The sequence below is a fragment of the Somniosus microcephalus genome, chromosome 8 (genome assembly GCF_052327205.1).
Source record: "Somniosus microcephalus isolate GS21.2 chromosome 8, FLI_Smic_1.0, whole genome shotgun sequence".
Lineage (NCBI taxonomy): Eukaryota > Metazoa > Chordata > Chondrichthyes > Squaliformes > Somniosidae > Somniosus > Somniosus microcephalus.
The window spans coordinates 226,554,512-226,572,904 of record NC_140994.1 but is presented as its reverse complement, the minus strand read 5'-3'; the positions used below and the strand labels follow the sequence as shown (position 1 = coordinate 226,572,904).

The 18,393-nt window shown below is 42.7% G+C and overlaps 1 protein-coding gene across 7 annotated transcripts in view; it reads left to right on the top strand.

Moving 5' to 3' along the window:
- Window positions 1-7,138, top strand: part of aff4 (AF4/FMR2 family, member 4) — a 118,565-nt gene extending 111,427 nt beyond the window's left edge. For all 7 annotated transcript variants that reach the window (XM_085995759.1, XM_085995757.1, XM_085995761.1 and 4 more), the window contains one exon: window positions 2,714-7,138. In XM_085995759.1, the coding sequence (XP_085851885.1) occupies window positions 2,714-2,841 (128 nt within the window). In that variant the 3' untranslated portion in view covers window positions 2,842-7,138. The remainder of the gene's footprint in view (window positions 1-2,713) is intronic.
- The last annotated feature ends 11,255 nt before the right edge of the window (window positions 7,139-18,393 follow it).

The window sequence follows — 18,393 nt, the reverse complement described above, 5'->3', positions numbered from 1 at the left end:
TCATGGCAGTGTCCTAGGCCCAACCATTTTCAGCTACTTCATCAATGACCTTCCCTCCAACATAATGTCAGAAATGGGGATGTTCGCTGATGACTGCAGAGTGTTCAGCGACATTCACAATTCCTCAGATAATGAAACAGTCCATAGCCACATGCAACAAGACCTGGATGACGTTCAGGCTTGGGCTGATAAGTGGCAGGTAACATTCGCGCCACAGAAGTGCCAGGTAATGACTATCTCCAACAAGCGAGAGTCTAACCACTGCCCCATGACATTCAATAGCATTGCCATCGCCGAATCCCCCACCATCAACATCCTGGGGGTCACCATTGACCAGAAACTTAACTGGACCAGCCACATAAATACTGTGGCAACAAGAGCAGGTCAGAGGCTATTCTGCAGCAAGTGTCTCACGTTCTGACTCCAGAAGCCTTTCCACCATCTACAAGGCACAAGTAAGGAGTGTGATGGAATACTCTCCACTTGCCAGGATGAGTGCAGCTCCAACAACACTCAAGAAGCTTGACACCATCCAGGACAAAGCAGCCTGCTTGATTGGTACCCCATTCACCACCTTAAAACTTTCACTTCCCTCCACCACCGGCGTACCATGGCTGCAGTGTGTACCATCTACAAGATGCACTGCAGCAACTTGCCACGGTTTCTTCGGCAGCACCTCCCAAACCCGCGACCTCTACCACCTAGAAGGACAAGGGCAGCAAGCACATGGGAACACCACCACCTCCAAGTTCCCCTCCAAATCACACACCATCCTGACTTAAAAGTATATTGCCAATCATTCATCGTCGCTGGGTCAAAATCCTGGAACTCCCTACCTAACAGCACTATGGGAGTACCTTCACCACACGGACTGCAGCGATTCAAGAAGGCAGCTCACCACCACCTCAAGGGCAATTAGGGATGGGCAATAAATGCTGACCCTGTCCGCGATGCCCACATCCCATGAAATGGAGAAAAAAATCTCGGAGGGTTGGAGGAGGTTACAGAGATGGGGAAGAATTTGAAAACAAGGATTAGAATTTTAAAATCAAGGCGTTGCCGGACCGGAGGTGAACAGGACTTGGTGCGAGTTAGGATATGGCCAACAGAATTTTGGATGAGTTCAAGCTTATGGTGGGTGGAAGAGGGGGTCGGCCAGGAAAGCATTGGAATGGACAAATCTAGAGGTAACAAAGGCATCGATGAGGGTTTCAGCAGCAGATGAACTGAGGCAGGGTCCAAGACAGGTGATGTTATGGAGGTGGAAGTAGGTCTTGGTGGTGGAGCGGATATGTGATTGGAAGCTCATCTCAGGGTTAAATAGGACACCAAGGTTGCAAACGATCTGGTGCAGCCTCAGACAGTGACCAGGGAGAGAGATGCATTCGGTGGCTAGAGAGCAGAGTTTGTGGCGGGGACCGAAGACAATGGCTTCTGTCTTCCCAATATTTAGTTGGAGGAAATTTCTGCTCATCCAGGGATAAATCAGAGACGGTGGAGGGGTCGAGTGATGTGGTGAGGTAGAGCTCGGTGTTGTCAGCATACATGTAGAAACTGACGTTGAGTTTTCAGATCCCAGTCTGTTGCGTTAGCTGGTCCCCAGTCCGTGTTGCGTTAGCTGGTCCCCAGTCCGTGTTGCGTTAGCTAGTCCCAACAGGGAGTGAGAGTGGGTGCATTTCAATTGGTTTCAGTGTCCCTGGATAGGGAGGTGATTTTGATTCCTAGTTACGATCCAGTAACATCTGCAGGAAGATTACATTTCTGGATTTCATAAGATTGCAGTATTATACTCAACTATGACTCCCTTGTGCTTAAATAATTTGCCACGTTCACAATTAATGCTCACATTTGAATGATGCTCAGTTGGCCAAGTTACTGGAGGATGAGTGCCAGTCACTAAACTGTACCCAGCAGGAACCAATACCTTTCAGGATAGAAGGGAATTCAGATTGCTGAGAGGGGAAAATAATCATGGTTCTGAAATTGATTGATATTTACATTGGGATGACCTTGTTACAGTAGGTCCATATACTTGGTTGGGTGACAATAGTACTTTGTTGGATATTGAAGAATTCTTTTGTTACTTTGGGAGCACCTTAATTATGGCAATGGCACACTTCCCTTTTAGACTCTAAATATTGAATCAGACAGCTGGTTGACACCGTACTGGGCTTGCTCAAAACGTCATTCCCAGATTCGTCCAGTGGCCAAGCCCAAGCCTTTAACTTGGTTCAAATTTGTTAGAACTTGAACTTTCAAATGATTACAGTTATTTCAACTAAGTTGATGTGGAAGTGTAATTGTGGCTGTCTTGTCTATTTGTTGTGGAATGTAATTCTCAGATCTATATGGCTACCTTGTGATAATTAATACCACGTGGACCCATCAGAAAACAAGTTAGAATGCTACATTTGTACTGTGGCCCAAATATATATACTTGGACGAAAGCAAAATACTGCAAATGCTGGAAATCGGAAATAAAAACACAAAATGCTGGAAATACTCAACAGGTCAGGCAACATCTGTGGAGAGAGAAACAAAGATAACATTTCAGGCCGCTGACCAGCATTTTCTGTGTCTATATTCTAGGATTTGTTCTTTTTTTAATTACATTGGTTTTTTCAGAAGAATATTTGGAAGTTTCAATAATTGTGTTGGTGCAATAATGTTTTTAATGAATGAAGTTACTGAAAGATTGTTTTCTTATTTACAGACTTTTTTGTGGAGCTGGATAAAGTGATGCACCCTTTGGTATTCAGCAGCAGCAGTATGACCGATCTCGTGCGCTACACCCGTCAGGGTTTACATTGGCTCCGACTGGATGCTAACCTATTACCGTGAGCTTGGAAAAGTTGGACAGAAGACCTGAAAAATCTGCCTTTTTCTTACTGTCTCAGAATTCTTTCACGTCACTGTGTTTCCACTTTTTCTAATTGTAAATAGGCTCCTGACCTTTTACAGAACAAAAATTATGACGAGTTACATTGCTGAGAAACTATTTTTGAACCCAGTGACGTAACTTTCCGATAAAATGCATATAACAATTTTTAACACTTATGTTACATTTCTTCACAAAAACCTTAGTCAGAACTTCAGGAAGCTTTTCCCAATTACGAAGGATCATTTCTTTCTGCTTGCATCACCATCTCCTAATCATGTAAACACCGTGACTAGCACCTTTTACATTACACTAATCAAACAATCACAGCTTAGATACGAAATCCAAGCTAATTTGCATGGAATCTCCAATGGGTGCATTATATTTTATACTGATTCTGTGTTCTATTTAATATTTCCATAGAAGTTCATAACTATTGTAAGGATAACTGTAGAGTTTCTCTACCTTTGAATACTATTCGGTTTCTGGGCTGAATCAGGAATTATCACAGGGTATATTAAAAACTCTTATTAATTGTGAGAGACAGTAGCATGTTCAAAGCCAGATCATGTATCCAAGTTGGATGCTGTGACCTACTTGGGAAGTTTACTTCATCCACCAAAGTAGAAAAATGTGCTGGTGTAGCAGTTCTTTGTGAACAGCATTGACTTTCTAGCGCATTTGATATAACATAATTGTGAGCGGATTTATTACCAGTTGAACATTTTAAGACCTTGTTTATGTGGGTACTTTACTGCATTCATTTTTGAATGTTGCGTACTGGATAACTGAATTGTCTGAAATGATTTAGTGTAACATTTGTACAGAAGGCATGCACCCTTGTACAGGAGATGTATAACATTCATATGGTTATAGTAACCTATCTGAGATGCTAGGCAAATGAATAGCAGCTCCTTGTATCAGCAACACAGCTTGCCCTACTTCCAGGTATCTGCTCATCTGCTTCACTGGATAAACATCTTATCCAACCTACAGTGTACATAGACAGGAGTTAGCATTGAGATATGCACAGCTGGACAGTACCAGATCTGAATCGACATCTTTTACACAGTGAAAACTGTATTTGTCTGAAATGCTTCTCAGTCAACTGGATTTTTTTTTTTAAGTGTGGGACGTGCCACAGCGTAAAAAGGACTTTTAAATATAAATAATTGAGTTCCTATGTATTAAGACTAAGCTCTGGAAACTCAGACTACCAATGCAACAACAATTATGCATCAGAGTTACACCGCTGCTTTAAATGTTAATATACATGCATTTCTTTAAAACTGAAACAGTATAACCAAGTTTGCATTTTCTGTATGTTTTTGTTAACGTACTCTTTGGGAATTTGAATCTGCCACGTCAAACACACTGGGTGTGCCTTATACATCTCTTGTATTTCCCTCCTGGTTTGTTATATATTTACAGTAGATTACAAGGTGCTACATCAAACAGTAAGGCTGTGTAAATGATGTAATTTGAAGAAAGTTAATTCGAGTTATCTTGTTCTCCATCTTGAGTCATGCTGTGTTGTTGAATGTTGGTATAGTTTGTGACTACATCTGCCAGATATCCATGCCACTCTGATCTTATAAAATGATTACACTAGTGTGTGAAACAGGGAGTTGGTCTATACTCTGAGAATAAACAAAAAAAAAGTTGGGGGAAGGTTGCAAACATTCTTGTAATAAACTTAATGTGCAGCCAGGTGAACTGAAGAAATATAGCAGCCTAAAGTAAAGAGTCTATTTTGATGTAATTTTGTTTTAAATCTAACTAACTTCAGTCTAGAAATATTTACCATGTTGAATGTTTTTGTTTTGAAACAATTTTTATCCTGCCAACTAAAAAGGAAATCATACACTTGCCATAATCTAGCATTACGATGGTTAGACTGCAGTCAGCAAATATATAAGTAGTTTAAAAGGCAAAAGAAAAAATTTATTTGGAGGGATTATTAGTCTAAATCAGGCCATTTTATTTATATATTTATTTTTTATTTTGGGGCGCATTCTAAAAATGTGTTTTCTTTTTGCTGCTTTAAAATATTGCAAAATGGATTTCCTGCTGAAAATCCAACAATGTGCTTGAAGTGAGAAGTGGCATCAGTATTGAGAGTGCATGGATGCGACAGAATGTGAGTTAATAGCATTAGCAGGGGGGTTTTACTTTCCCTTCTCCCAGAAAGATTTAAATTATTGTGGAGTGTTTCCAACATGTTTGATGTGGAAAGTTAGGCCTGATTGTGAGAAGGTGTGCCTGATTTAACAATCGGTCTCTTTGCACCACCATGAGTTAAGAATAGGGATGCTTTTTTACACCAGGCTAGACAGGAATATATTTTTAAAAAATAAAATGGCAACTGTTAGTTAAGGTTCTAAGAGTTCCACAATGGAGCTGCATGGACCAGCTCAGCAACCATGCTTTTCCTCGCATCTGTTACGGCCGAAATGTCTTTGTGTTGATGGCATATTTTAGAGAAGTCAAACAAATAATATTTTGTGTCATTAAAAAATGAGAGAGCCACTTGTTATAGCCTAATACTTGCAAAGTAATCTGTAATGTATTCTCCAGTGTCCACTCTGTAGAAACTGCTAATGTATTCAACCACAATAAGAAATGCCCATTGAAGCACTAACTAGCGGAGTCTTCCTGTACAGTGGTATCCAGAGAGATCCTCAAACAGTCAGTCAGCCTTCCTGTACAGTGGTATCCAGAGAGATCCTCAGTCAGTCAGCCGAATTCCAAAATGGTTTCAATCTTTACCGTTGTCGTCTTGAGCTATGTGTATGTGATGTTAATACTGAAGGTGTGTAATGATAGGTTTGTGTCTGATATGATGTCTGCCCATAAAGTATCAAAAGTTTTTAAATGTAATGTGTATTTCTAATTATAAATGTTTATTTGATAGAAATAACTGACCTTATAATATTTTATAGTATTTATTACTGTAGATGTCTAGGTCATCTAGACCTTTTAGCACGCTGTTCCCATTTAATGCCTCCCTATGATTTGTATTTTCATTTTCAGAATCTAAAGATGAACAAAATTTACTGGAGACCATCTCCTCACTTAGCTACACTGTTTTTGTTTAATTTCAGTTTAGAGCTACAGATGAATTTATTGAAACACATTGAGCATTCAGATATAATAAAATATGACACAAAACATTTAAAATAAATAAAAAGGGAAGTGATAATTATGACCATTTGAGTATGCAGCTGACTTTTGTATGGTCCAGTAATGCCGTTATTAAAACATGTTCTGATCAGTGTTTATACCTCACCAAATCATTGTTCTCAATTTGCCTGTGGCCTTTTTGCTTTTAATTTGGGGGATTTCCTGAAAGTGAACGTTTTTGTTTCTTTACACTCATACAAAGTTAAATTGATTGCTAGATTGATTGTTCAATGTTTCTTCTCTCCCCACACCACCACCACCCCCCGCAACCCACCCATAAACAGATTGTTTGTACCAGTAATGGAAGAAAAAAATGAAGTAACTTAAATACTAGCATTTTGCATAGTTTTGGAGGTCCTCAACATAGCTGCCTGTATTTTATGGAGTGTTATCCCCGGCAAATAAATGTATTACTAAATACAATTACAGTTAGTATAATTTAGGATATGTAACTTACAAAATGTACCTTTTTAAAGTTTAAGGGGAATGGTCTATTTTTAAATCTAATTTTCTTTTAAATATGTTCCAAATAACTTGTTTACTTATGATTTATAACACTTGATTACATTGACTTATACAAATGGAGGTGAATAGTTAACTCAGTAAGTGAAAGCTTTTATAGCTGGGTGAGGTTGCTCTCTAACATAGTGCCATCTTTTGCAGTATACAGTACTTTGGCTCTTTACAAAGAGTACTGCAGGGTCAAGATTGCCTCAGATATGACGAGGCATTTGCATTGGGAAGTATTTGTAAAATAATCTGTTTATGGCAAGTAAAGCATTGTATAACCTGAATTTTTGGCTTCTGTAAAGAATATTATATATTTTCCATCATAATGGAAAAGGGTTTTTAGCAAATCTAGATTGTTGCAGCTCAGCTCTGTATTTTTCAACTTTAGCCACAAGTTGCATATTTTTAAGGAAAATGGGATTCACGTATTTACTGTGTATAAAAAAAAACCTCAGATTCTTGGTAATTATTCTGTCAGGAAAAGTAGGTTTGCTTTGTATAATGCAGAATTGTTAACTTTAGTGAACTTCCAGTGAGCTTTTTCTTTAATAAACTTTTCAAATGCTGGCTAGTTTTTGTGTTTTTATTGTATCAGTGCCACCATGCATGCTCAAGTCTATTTCCATCAAGTTACACTTCTTAAATGTTTTTTCCAGTAAATTACAGGAAAAGGTTACAGACGATGTTTAAATGTCATCACCATTCTCTCTCATTTAATCATTGTGAATGTTTGCTTTTTCCTCTGGTGAGAGCACTTTCCTTGATTTTAGATCACCCTAAGATAGATTTTAATGAAGACTAACCTTTGCCAGTTTGATCTCCTGTTTCCATCATTTTCCTAATACAGTATCTGGCTATTCCTTAAATGAGGAGCTCAAGCTCAAGGTTTCGGAGCTTGAGCAGCAGCTGGCATCACTGCAGTGCATCCATGAGGCTGAGAGCTATGTTTCAAGAGGTGGTCACCCCGCAGTGTAAGAGTGTACAGGCAGAGAGGGGAATGGGTGACCACCAGACAGACGAGGAGAACCAGGCAGGTAGTGCAGGAGACCTGAGAGCTTCTCTCTCTAACCGGTACTGGTGTGGGTGATGGTTCCTCTGGGGAGTACAGCCAGAGCCAAGTCCATGGCACCACGGGTGGCTCAGCTGTACATGGGCAGAGGAGGAAGATCGGGAATGCAATAGTGATAGGGAATTCAATAATTAGGGGAACAGACGTGTTTTTGTGGCCGCAGACGTGATTCCAGAATGGTATGTTGCCTCCCTGGTGCCAGGGTCATGGATGTCACTGAGCGGCTGCAGAAGATTCTGAGGGGGCGGGGGAGAGGAGGGTGAACAGCCAGAGGTCGTGGTCCATATCAGTATCAACGACATAGGTAGAAAGAGGGATGAGGTCCTACAGGCAGATTTTAGGGAGCTAGGAAAGTGACCTCAAAGGTAGTATTTTCCGGATTACTCCCAGTGTCACGAGCTAGTGAGTATAGAAATAGGATAGAGCAGATTAATGTGTGGCTGGAGAGATGGTGCAGGAGGGAGGGCTTTAGATTCCTGGGACATTGGGACTGGTTCTTGGGGAGGTGGGACCTGTTACAGACAGGGCGGGTTGCACCTCAACAGAGCCGGGACCAATATCCTCGCGGGGAGAGTTTAAACTAATTGGGCAGGGGGCTGGGCACCAGGATGTAGTGTTAGAAAGGAGAAACAAGGTGTACAAAGGATTGGGAGACAGCATTAGAGTAAGAAATAGTATATTAGGTGGGGGACAGACTAAAAGAATACCAAGGCGGCCCAAGATAGGTTTACAGTGCACATGTGTAAACGCATGAAGTGTGGTAAATAAGGTTGGTGAGTTGCAGGTGCAAATAGCCACATGGGAATATAATGATGTGGCAATAACAGAGACCTGGGTCAAAAAAGGGCAGGATTGGGTACTAAATATTCCTGGATATAAGATGTTCAGGAAAGAAAGGTGGGGTGGCAATATTGATTAAGGAAAATATTACAGTGCTTGAGAGAGAGGATGTCCTGGAGGGGTCAAGGACAGAATCTATTTGGTTACAGTTAAGAAACAATAGAGGTGCCATTACACTACTAGGTGTATTCTATAGGCCACCAAATGTGGGAAGATACAGGGGAGCACATGAAATTAGAGAGGTGCAAGAACTATAGAGTAGTAATAATGGGGGACTTCAATTATCCTAATATGGACTGGGATAGTAATAGTGTAAAGGGCAGAGAGGGGGAAGAATTTATGAAGTGTGTTCAGGAGAACTTTCTCGATCAGTATGTTTCCAGCCCAACCAGGAAGGAGACATTGCTGGTTCTGGGGAATGAAGTGGAGCAAGTGTCAGTAGGGGAACATTTAGGGAACAGTGATCATAACATCATAAGTTTTAGATTAGCTATGGAAAAGGACAGGGAGCAATCTAGAGTAAAAATACTTAATTGGAGGAAGGCCAATTTCAGTGGGTTGAGAATGGATCTGGCCCGATTAATTGGAATCAAAGATTGGCAGGCAAAACTGTAATTGAACAATGGGCTGCCTTTGAAGAAGAGAGTTTGGGTACAGTTGAGGTACATTCCCACTAAGGGGGAAAGAAAGACTTGCATTTATATAGTGCCTTTCATGACCACTGGATGTCTCAAAGTGCTTTACAGCAATGAAGTACTTTTGAAGTGTAGTCACTGTTGTAATGTGGGAAATGCGGCAGCCAATTTGCGCACAGCAAGGTTCCACAAACAACAATGTGATAATGACCAGATAATCTGTTTTTGTTATGTTGGTTGAGGGAGAAATATTGGCCATGACACCGGGGATAACTTCCCCTGCTCTTCCTCGAAATAGTGCTATGGGATCTTTTACGTCCACCTGAGGGCAGACGGGGCCTCGGTTTAACGTCTCATCCGAAAGGTAGAGCAACCAAAGCCAGAGCTCCCTGGATGACAAAAGAGCCAGTCAATTTAATCTCGGTAGTGGGGAAGCTTTTAGAAACGATAATCTGGGACAAAATTAACATTCACTTGGACAAGCGTAGATTAATTGAGGAAAGCCAGCATGGATATGTTAAGGGCAAATCGTGTTTAACTACATTGAGTTTTTTGATGAGGTAACAGGTTGATGAGGGCAATGCAGTTGATGTGTATATGGACTTCCAAAAGGCGTTTTGTAAGATTAGGATCACAGGCCGCGCACACATTACCCAAAGGATCTTAGGAGTTGTAGGGCTTTTTATTAAAGAGCTACAGTTTTAAAGCATTATCAGATATTACATGTGGTTTAAGCTAAGTATAATAGACATGCAACCCGTAACAGTAGAGAGCGCTCTATGACTCCCAAAGTGGAATGTCACGACCGGATGGATGGTGAGGTAATACGGTGGTCTCAGATTGGGTGGATTCCTGCAGTCTGTTGCAGTGGTCACTTCCGTTGGGTCATCCCTCGAGCTGTTGGAGGTGTTAGGCTGTCGGCCACCTCGGAGGCTAAACTTGACCACAGTGTTGGGCTGTAGCCACCTCCGGGGAAGCCTTCGCCCCTAACTGCCTGATTTCCCCTCTCGGTCGACTATTATAGGCCCCTCCCAGCCTCATGAGGTCATTTTCTTCCTTATCTCTGTTCTGAAGGTCTTGTTGCCTTCTTGTAGACAGCTTGTTTATCCTACAGCTCCTTGTTGCATCCTGTATCAGGCCTAGTTATGCCCACTCGAAGGTCTGTTTTTTGTGTTCTGACCTTGTAATTGAACTCTGTACAGCTATTTTTCTGACGTGAGTGGAATCTTTGTGTCATCAATTTAGGCAAACTGCTGATCTAGGGAACCCGTAACAATATTATTTCTTTCAATCCACGATTTCTTACACTTTGATGAAGTGCCACATAATAAGTTTGCCAGCAAAGTTGAAGCCCATGGAATAAAAGGGACAGTGGCAGCATAGATACAAAATTGGCTAAATGATAGGAGACAGAGAGTAGTGGTGAACGGTTGTTTTTCGGACTGTAGGGAAATATAGAGTGGTGTTCCCCAGGGTTCAGTACTAGGACTGCTGCTTTTCTTGATACATATTAATGACTTGGACTTGAGTGTACAGGGCAAAATTTGCAGATGACACAAAACTTGGAACGATAGTGATAGACTTCAAGAGGACATAGACAGGCTGGTGGAATGGGCGGATGCATGGCATGATATTTAATGCAGAAAAGTGTGAACTGATACATTTTGGTAGGAAGAATGAGGCATTCTAAACTACAGGGTACAATTCTAAAGGGAGTGCAGGAGTGTAGAGTTATACAGCCCAGAAAGAGGCCCTTCAGCCCATCGTGTCCACACTGGCCATCAAGCCGTGTCTATTGTAATCCCATTTTCCAGCACTTGGTCCATAGCCTTGTATGCTATGGTGTTTCAAGTGCTCCTCTAAATGCTGCTTGAATGTTGAGGGTTCCTGCCTCTTACCACCCTTTCAGGCAGTGAGTGCCAGATTCCAACCACCTTCTGGGTGAAAAAGTTTTCCCTCAAATCCCCTCTAAACCTCCTGCCCCTTACCTTGAAACTATGCCCCCTGGTTATTGACCCCTCTACTAAGGGGAAAAGTTCCTTTCTATCTATGCCCCTCATAATTTTGTACACCTCAATCAGGTCCCCCTCAGCCTTCTCTGCTCTAAGGAAAACAACTCCAGCCTGTCCAGTCTCTCTTCATAGCTGAAATGCTCCAGCCCAGGCAACATCCTGGTGAATCTCCTCTGCACCCTCTCCAATGCAATTACATCCTTCCTATAGTGTGGCAACCAGAACTGCACACTGTATTCCAGCTGTGACCTAACTAGCATTTTGTACAGCTCCATCATAACCTCCCTGCTCTTGCCTTCATTAGCTGAAGCATAGAATATAAGTATCCCAAATGCCTTTTTAACCACCTTATCTACCTGTCCTGCCTTCAGGGATCTATGTACATGCACACCAAAGTCCCTCTGATCTTCTGTCCTTCCTAGGGTCCTACCATTCATTGGCCCATAAATTCTGTTCCCTACAGGTGTGTACGTGCTGTGTACTCACCCGTAGGGCCAACGGACGTGCCGGTTTCACGCATGCACTGCGCATGCGCTGGAAACCGGAACTTCTGTTCTCTGAAGAAAGGGGTTCGCAGGTCAAATGCCTGCGCCGGAGAGGCAGTGCGTACACCTGGAACTCGAGGTTGATGTAGCCCAGGTAAGTCGGTAGCAGTTGCGCCTGGAAAAGCAGGCACAAGGCCTGCTTTTAACAAGGTAAGAGGTGATAACAGTAAAATAATTTTTTTTACACTTATTTATCATTTTTAAATACTTTAAAGAAAGGTAAGCTTATTTTTAGCCCCGTTAAAAACTAATTTTTTTTCAAAAATTTAAATTTTTGTTTAAAATAGTTAATTTATGTAATTTATAGTCATTTTAAAAATGTCATGTTTTTAAAATTTATTTTAAGTTTTACTTATGTTTTGAGGGTGATCCCTATTCATAGATTTGACAGTTCCTGTCAAATCCATGAATGGAGATTCCCTGCCCCGATTGGCTCCCCATGGCCCACGTGATCCCAGGGACGCTGCGAACTACCTGCGCCCCTGGGATACGCGTGCCCTGCACACCGGCAGTTTGAGGAGGCACAGCAACGGATTTCTATGCCGGCCCAGAGCATTATGGTCAGCGCAGTTTGTTTGTGCAGGTCGGGGGCTTACGCCCGCGGGAAGCCTCCAACTGGAATTTCTGGGCCATTTTGTGTATTCCCTTGCCTTGTTAGTCCTCCCAAAATGCATCACCTCACACTTTTCAGGGTTAAATTCCATTTGCCACTGTTCTGCCCATCTGACCAACCCGTCTATATCGTCCTGTAGCCAGAGGCTTCCCTCCTCGCTATTTACCACTCTGCCAATTTTCGTGTCATCTGCGAACTTACTGATCATACCTCCTACATTCATATCTAAATCATTAATGTACACTACAAACAGCAAAGGACCCAGCACCGATCCCTGCGGTACACCACTGGACACAGGCTTCCAATCACAAAAACAACCTTTGACCATCACCCTCTGCCTCCTGCCTCTAAGCCAATTTTGGATCCAATGTGCCAAATTGCCCTGGATCCCATGGGCTCCTCTTGACCAGTCTCCCATGTGGGACTTTGTCAAAAGCCTTGCTGAAGTCCATGTAGACTACATCAACAGCACTACCCTCATCCACACACCTAGTCACCCCCTCAAAATTCAATCAAATTGATTAGACATAATCTCTCCCTGACAAAACCATGCTGACTATCCTTGATTAATCCTTGCCTCTCCAAGTGGAGACTAATTCTGTCCCTCAGAATTTTTTCCAATAATTTCCCTACCACTGATGTTAGGCTCACTGGCCTGTAATTCCCTGGTTTATCCCTACTACCCTTCTTGAATACTGGTACTACATTAGCTGTCCTCCAGTCCTCTGGCACCTCCCCTGTGGCCAGAGAGGTTCTGAAAATTTGTGTCAGAGCCCCTGCAATCTCCTCCCTTGCCTCACACAGCAGCCTGGGATACATCTCGTCTGGGCCTGGGGATTTATCCACTTTTAAGCCCGCTAAAACCGCTAGTACCTCTTCCCTTTCGATACTAATTTGTTCAAGTATATCACAATCCCCCTGCCTGATTTCTATGCATACATTGTCCTTCTCCATAGTGAACACTGATGCAAAATATTCATTTAAAACCTCACCTACATCTTCCGGCTCAACACAAAGATTGCCACTTTGGTCCCTAATGGGCCCTACTTTTTCCCTGGTTATCCTCTTCCCCTTAATATACTTCTAAAACACCTTGGGATTTTCCTTTATTTTGCCCGCCAGTGTTTTTTCATGCCCCCTCTTTGCTCTCCTAATTTATTTTTTAAGTATCCCCCTGCACTTTCTATACTCCTAGGGCTTCCACTGTTTTTAGTCCTTTGTATCTGCCAAAAGCCTCTCTTTTTTTCCTAATCCATTCTTGGATATCCTTGACATCCAGGGTTCCCTGGGCTTGTTGCTTCCACCCTTGACCTTTACGGGAACATGTTGGCATTGTACTCTCTCTATTTCCTTTCTGAAAGACTCCCACTGCTCTGATGTGGATTTTTCTACAAGTATCTGATCCCAGTCCACTTTCGCCAGATCCTGCCTTATCATATTAAAATCAGCCTTCCCCCAATTTAGAACCTTTATTTCCAGTCCATCTTTGTCCTTTTCCATGACTACCTTAAATCTCACTGAATTATGGTCACTGTCACCAAAATGCTCTCCGACTGACACTTCTACCACTTACCCAGGTACATTCCCTAGAATTGGGTCCAGTACCGCCCCCTCTCTTGTAGGACTTTCTACATGCTGGCTCAAAAAAGCTCTCCTGGATGCATTTTAAGAATTCCGCACCCTCTAAGCCTTTCACACTCTGACTATCCCAGTTAATATTGGGGAAGTAGAAATCCCCTACTATTATTACCCTATTATTTCTACACTTCTCTGAGATTTGCCTACATATCTGTTCCTCTATCTCCCCTTGACTGTTTGGGGGCCTATAGTACTCTCCCAGCAAAGTGCTTGCCCCCTTTTTGTTTTTAAGTTCTACCCATATGGCCTCATTAGAGGAACCTGCTAAGATATCATCCCTCCTTACAGCAGTAATTGACTCCTTGATTAATATTGCGACACCCCTCCTCTTTTACACCCCCCTCTGTCTCACCTAAAGATTCTATACCCCTCCCTCAACCATGTCTCTGTGATAGCAACAATATCATACTCCCATGTGTCCATCAACACCTTCAATTCATCTGCCTTACTCGCAAGACTCCTGGCATTAAAATAAATGCCATCCAGCCTTGCCATACTCCCTTGTGCCATTACATATTTGCTTTGCCTTCCAGGCTGACTTGTTTTTTCCTCTATATTTGGCTGTGCATCACCCCCTACTATAGCTCCACTCCGTATCCCATCCCCTTGGTGGAATGGGCGGTATATGTGCTCAAATTGTTGAATGTGGCAGAGTAGGTTGAGAGGGCAGGTTGAGAAAGCAGTTAAAAAAGCATACGGGATCCTGGGCTTCATAAATAGTGGCATAGAGTACAAAAGCAAGGAAGTTATGATGAACCTTTATAAAACACTGGTCTCACCTCAACTGGAGTATTGTGTCCAATCTGGGCACCGCACTTTACGAAGGATGTGAAGGCCTTAGAGAGGGTGCAGAAAAGATTTACATGAATGGTTCCAGGGATGAGGGACTTCAGTTACATGGATAGACTGGAGAAGCTGGGCTTGTTCACCTTAAAGCAGAGAAGGTTGAGGGGAGATTTGATTAAGATGTTCAAAATCATGAGTCTAGATAGAGTAGAGAGAAACTGTTCCCATTGGCGGAAGGGTCGAGAACCAGAGAACACAGATTTAAGGTGATTGGCAGAAGAACGAAAGGCGACATGAGGAAAAACATTTTTTAGTGGTTAGGATTCGGAATACACTGCCTGAAATGGTGGTGGAGGCAGACTCATTCGTAGTTTTCAAAAGGCAATTGGATAAGTACCTGAAGGAAAATAAATTGCAGGGCTGCTGGGAAAGGGCGGTGGAGTGGGACTAGCTGAAGTGCTCTTGCAGAGAGCAGACCATTCTATGAGTCGAGTGCCATGGCCTCAGCTGCCCTTTTTGGCAACCTGTTCAGCTATTGATCACCCTCCATATAAAGAAGTATTTACTGGTATCTGTCTTAAATTTGTCCTTCACAATCTTGTGTTTTGTTCTGCCATCTTGGTGTATCTAAAAGTATTATTCTGTTTTTCCAAGTTAATTATTATATACCTCCATATATGGTCCCCTCTGCGACATCTCTCCAAAACTAAGAGTTCTAACTTAACCAATTCTTTAACCTGGATCAAAGATGTTGAGAATACCTCTGGAATGAAGACCACCCTCATCCAATCAGTCTAATTGCCTTTGCTGTGCTGAGTTCAGGAACAAAACATGGGTCACAGCAATTCTAACTGTATATGTGTGTTTTTTGCAGAATCCAAAGCCTCCTTGATACCAAGGCCCTTTTCCTCATTAGCCTAATTATTAACCGTCAGCTCATACTTGTCCAAGTGCTCAGTCACTCTGTCTCTGATAGATTCCTGTAATTTCCCCACAATGGATGTTCAACTGACAGGTCTGTACTTTACTGATTTATCTCTCCCCTTCTTAAATAATGGTGTGACATTTGCAATTTCCCAATCCAAAGCCACAATTCCCAAATCTAGAGTGCTTTGGAAAATTATAACTTTGCACATCATCAATATCCCCACCTATTTCTCTTAATACTCTAGGGTGGAAACCATCAGTTCTTGAAGATTTCTCTATCTTAAGTCCCATTATTTTCTCCATTACCATATTTTTTACTTGTAGCTGCTAAGAAGTCCTGCACCTAGTTGTCACCTTGGGTTTTGTGCTGAAGTCTCTGGAGTGGGACTTGAACCCACAACCTTCTGATTCAGAGGTGTGAATGCTACCACTTTGCCACAGCTAACACATAAAAGGGTAATAAAAGATTGAAAATAAATTATATCTAGTGTGAAGAGACTACAGCTACTATTGACATATCTACTCATGCTGGGAGTAGGTGTGACTCAAAATCAGTTCACAAAGTAATTTTAAAGGATTATGATTACTTGGATTCCCACAGGGAGTTCTTGAGCAGTGGTTTTCAGGTTAGCAGCTAAACTTTAGAACTGTGCTGCAGATGCATGAACAGTGCCACAGGAGATCTGTTAGTATTCTAAATAAAGGTCAAATAAATAGTGGAACTCTATAGTAAAGTGAACTAAGGGCATAATAGCACTTGTTATACTCTTATAATAGCAGAATACTGCGGATGCTGGAAATCTGAAATAACAGAAAATGCTGGAAATACTCAGCAGGCCAGGCAGCATCCGTGGAGAGAGAAACAGGGTTAATGTTTCAGGTCTGGGACCCTTCATCAGAACTGGAAAAAGCTGGAAATGTAACAGATTTTAAGCAGGTGCAGAGACGGGTGGGGGGGGAGGGGTTTAGGAGAGGAGGAAGGAATTGAAAGAACATGCTGTGAAAATGTTGCAAATGGGAATGGCAAAATCATACTGCATGAAAAATGGGGGCACGGATTATTATCTGAAATTGTTGAACTCCATGTTGAGTCCGGCAGCCTGTAAAGTGCCCAATCGAAAGATGAGGTGCTGTTCCTCGAGCTTACGTTGAGCTTCATTGGAACAATGTAATAGGCCGAGGACAGAGAGATCAGAGTGGGAGTGAAGTGGAGAATTAAAGTGACAGGTGACCGGAAGCTCAGGGTCACCCTTACGGACTGAACGGAGGTGTTCCGCAAAGCGGTCGCCCAATCTGCGTTTGGTCTCCCCAATGTAGAGTAGACCGCATCGCGAGCAGTGAATACAGTATATTAAATTGCAAGAAGTACAAGTAAATCGTTGTTTCACCTGGAAGGGATGTTTGGGGCCCTGGACAGTGGGAAGGGAGGAGGTAAAAGGGCATGTGTTGCATCTCCTGTGCTTGCATGGGAAAGTGCCAGGTGAAGGAGAAGGGCTGTTGGGGGTGATTGAGGAGTGGACCAGGGTGTCGCGGAGGGAGCGGTCCCTTTGGAATGCTGAAAGAGGAGGTGAGGGGAAGAAGTGTTTGGTGGTGGGATCACGTTGGAGATGGCGGAGGATGAGCCATTGAATGTGGAGGCTGGTGGGGTGAAAGGTGAGGACATGGGGAACCCTATCATGGTTCTGGGAGGGAGGGGAAGGGGTGAGAGCAGAAGTGCGGGAAATCGAACGGACACGGTCAAGGGCCGTGTCAACCACAGTAGAGGGGAATCCTCGGTTGAGGAAAAAGGAAGACAGGTCGGAAGCACTGGTATGGAAGGTGGCATCGTCAGAGCAGATGCAGCAGAGATGGAGAAACTGGGAGAATGGAATAGAGTCCTTACAGGAAGCGGGGTGGGAGGAAGTGTAGTCCAGGTAGCTGTGGGAGTCGGTGGGCTTGTAGTGGATGTTAGTCGAAAGCCGATCGCCAGAAATAGAGACGGAGAAGTCAAGGAAGGGAAGGGAAGAGTCGGAGATGGACCATGTGAAGGTGAGGGAAGGGTGGAAATTGGAAGTAAAGTGAATGAGCTTATCTAGTTCAGGGCGAGAGCAGGAAACGGCACCAATATAGTCATCGATGTACCAGAAAAAGAGGTGAGGGAGGGGACCTGAGTAGGACTGGAACAAAGAATGTTCCACATATCCCATGAACAGGCAGGCATGGCTAGGGCCCATGCGAGTTCCCATAGCAACACCTTTAATTTGGAGGAAGTGAGTGGAGTCAAAGGAAAAGTTGTTCAATGTGAGAACTCCACATGGAGTTCAACAATTTCAGATAATAATCCCTGCCCCCGTTTTTCATGCAGTATGATTTTGCCATTCCCATTTGCAACATTTTCACAGCATGTTCTTTCAATTCCTTCCTCCCCTCCTAATCCCCTCCCCCCGTGTTATGTATTGGGTGTTCTCCTCCCACCTGTGGTGGCGCTGTCATAGCAGATAAATGGTTGGGGTTGTTCTCTTGGTTAAGTTTTAGTTCTCTTTGTTCGGCACTCTCCAGAACCACCTTTTTGAATAAAGCACTTCATGTTTGAATCTCTGAGTTCTGAGTCCTAAATTGTGTTTAGGTAGAAAGGTACAGACACAACAAAGTGGCGACGAGGATCGGATGAATCTGCGTTGTGGGAACTTTCTTGTGTTCTACTACAAAACACTCGGAACTGAGATTGCAGCATCACATTAACGTTACGGGTGCAGTGAGTAAACAGAAAATAAAATT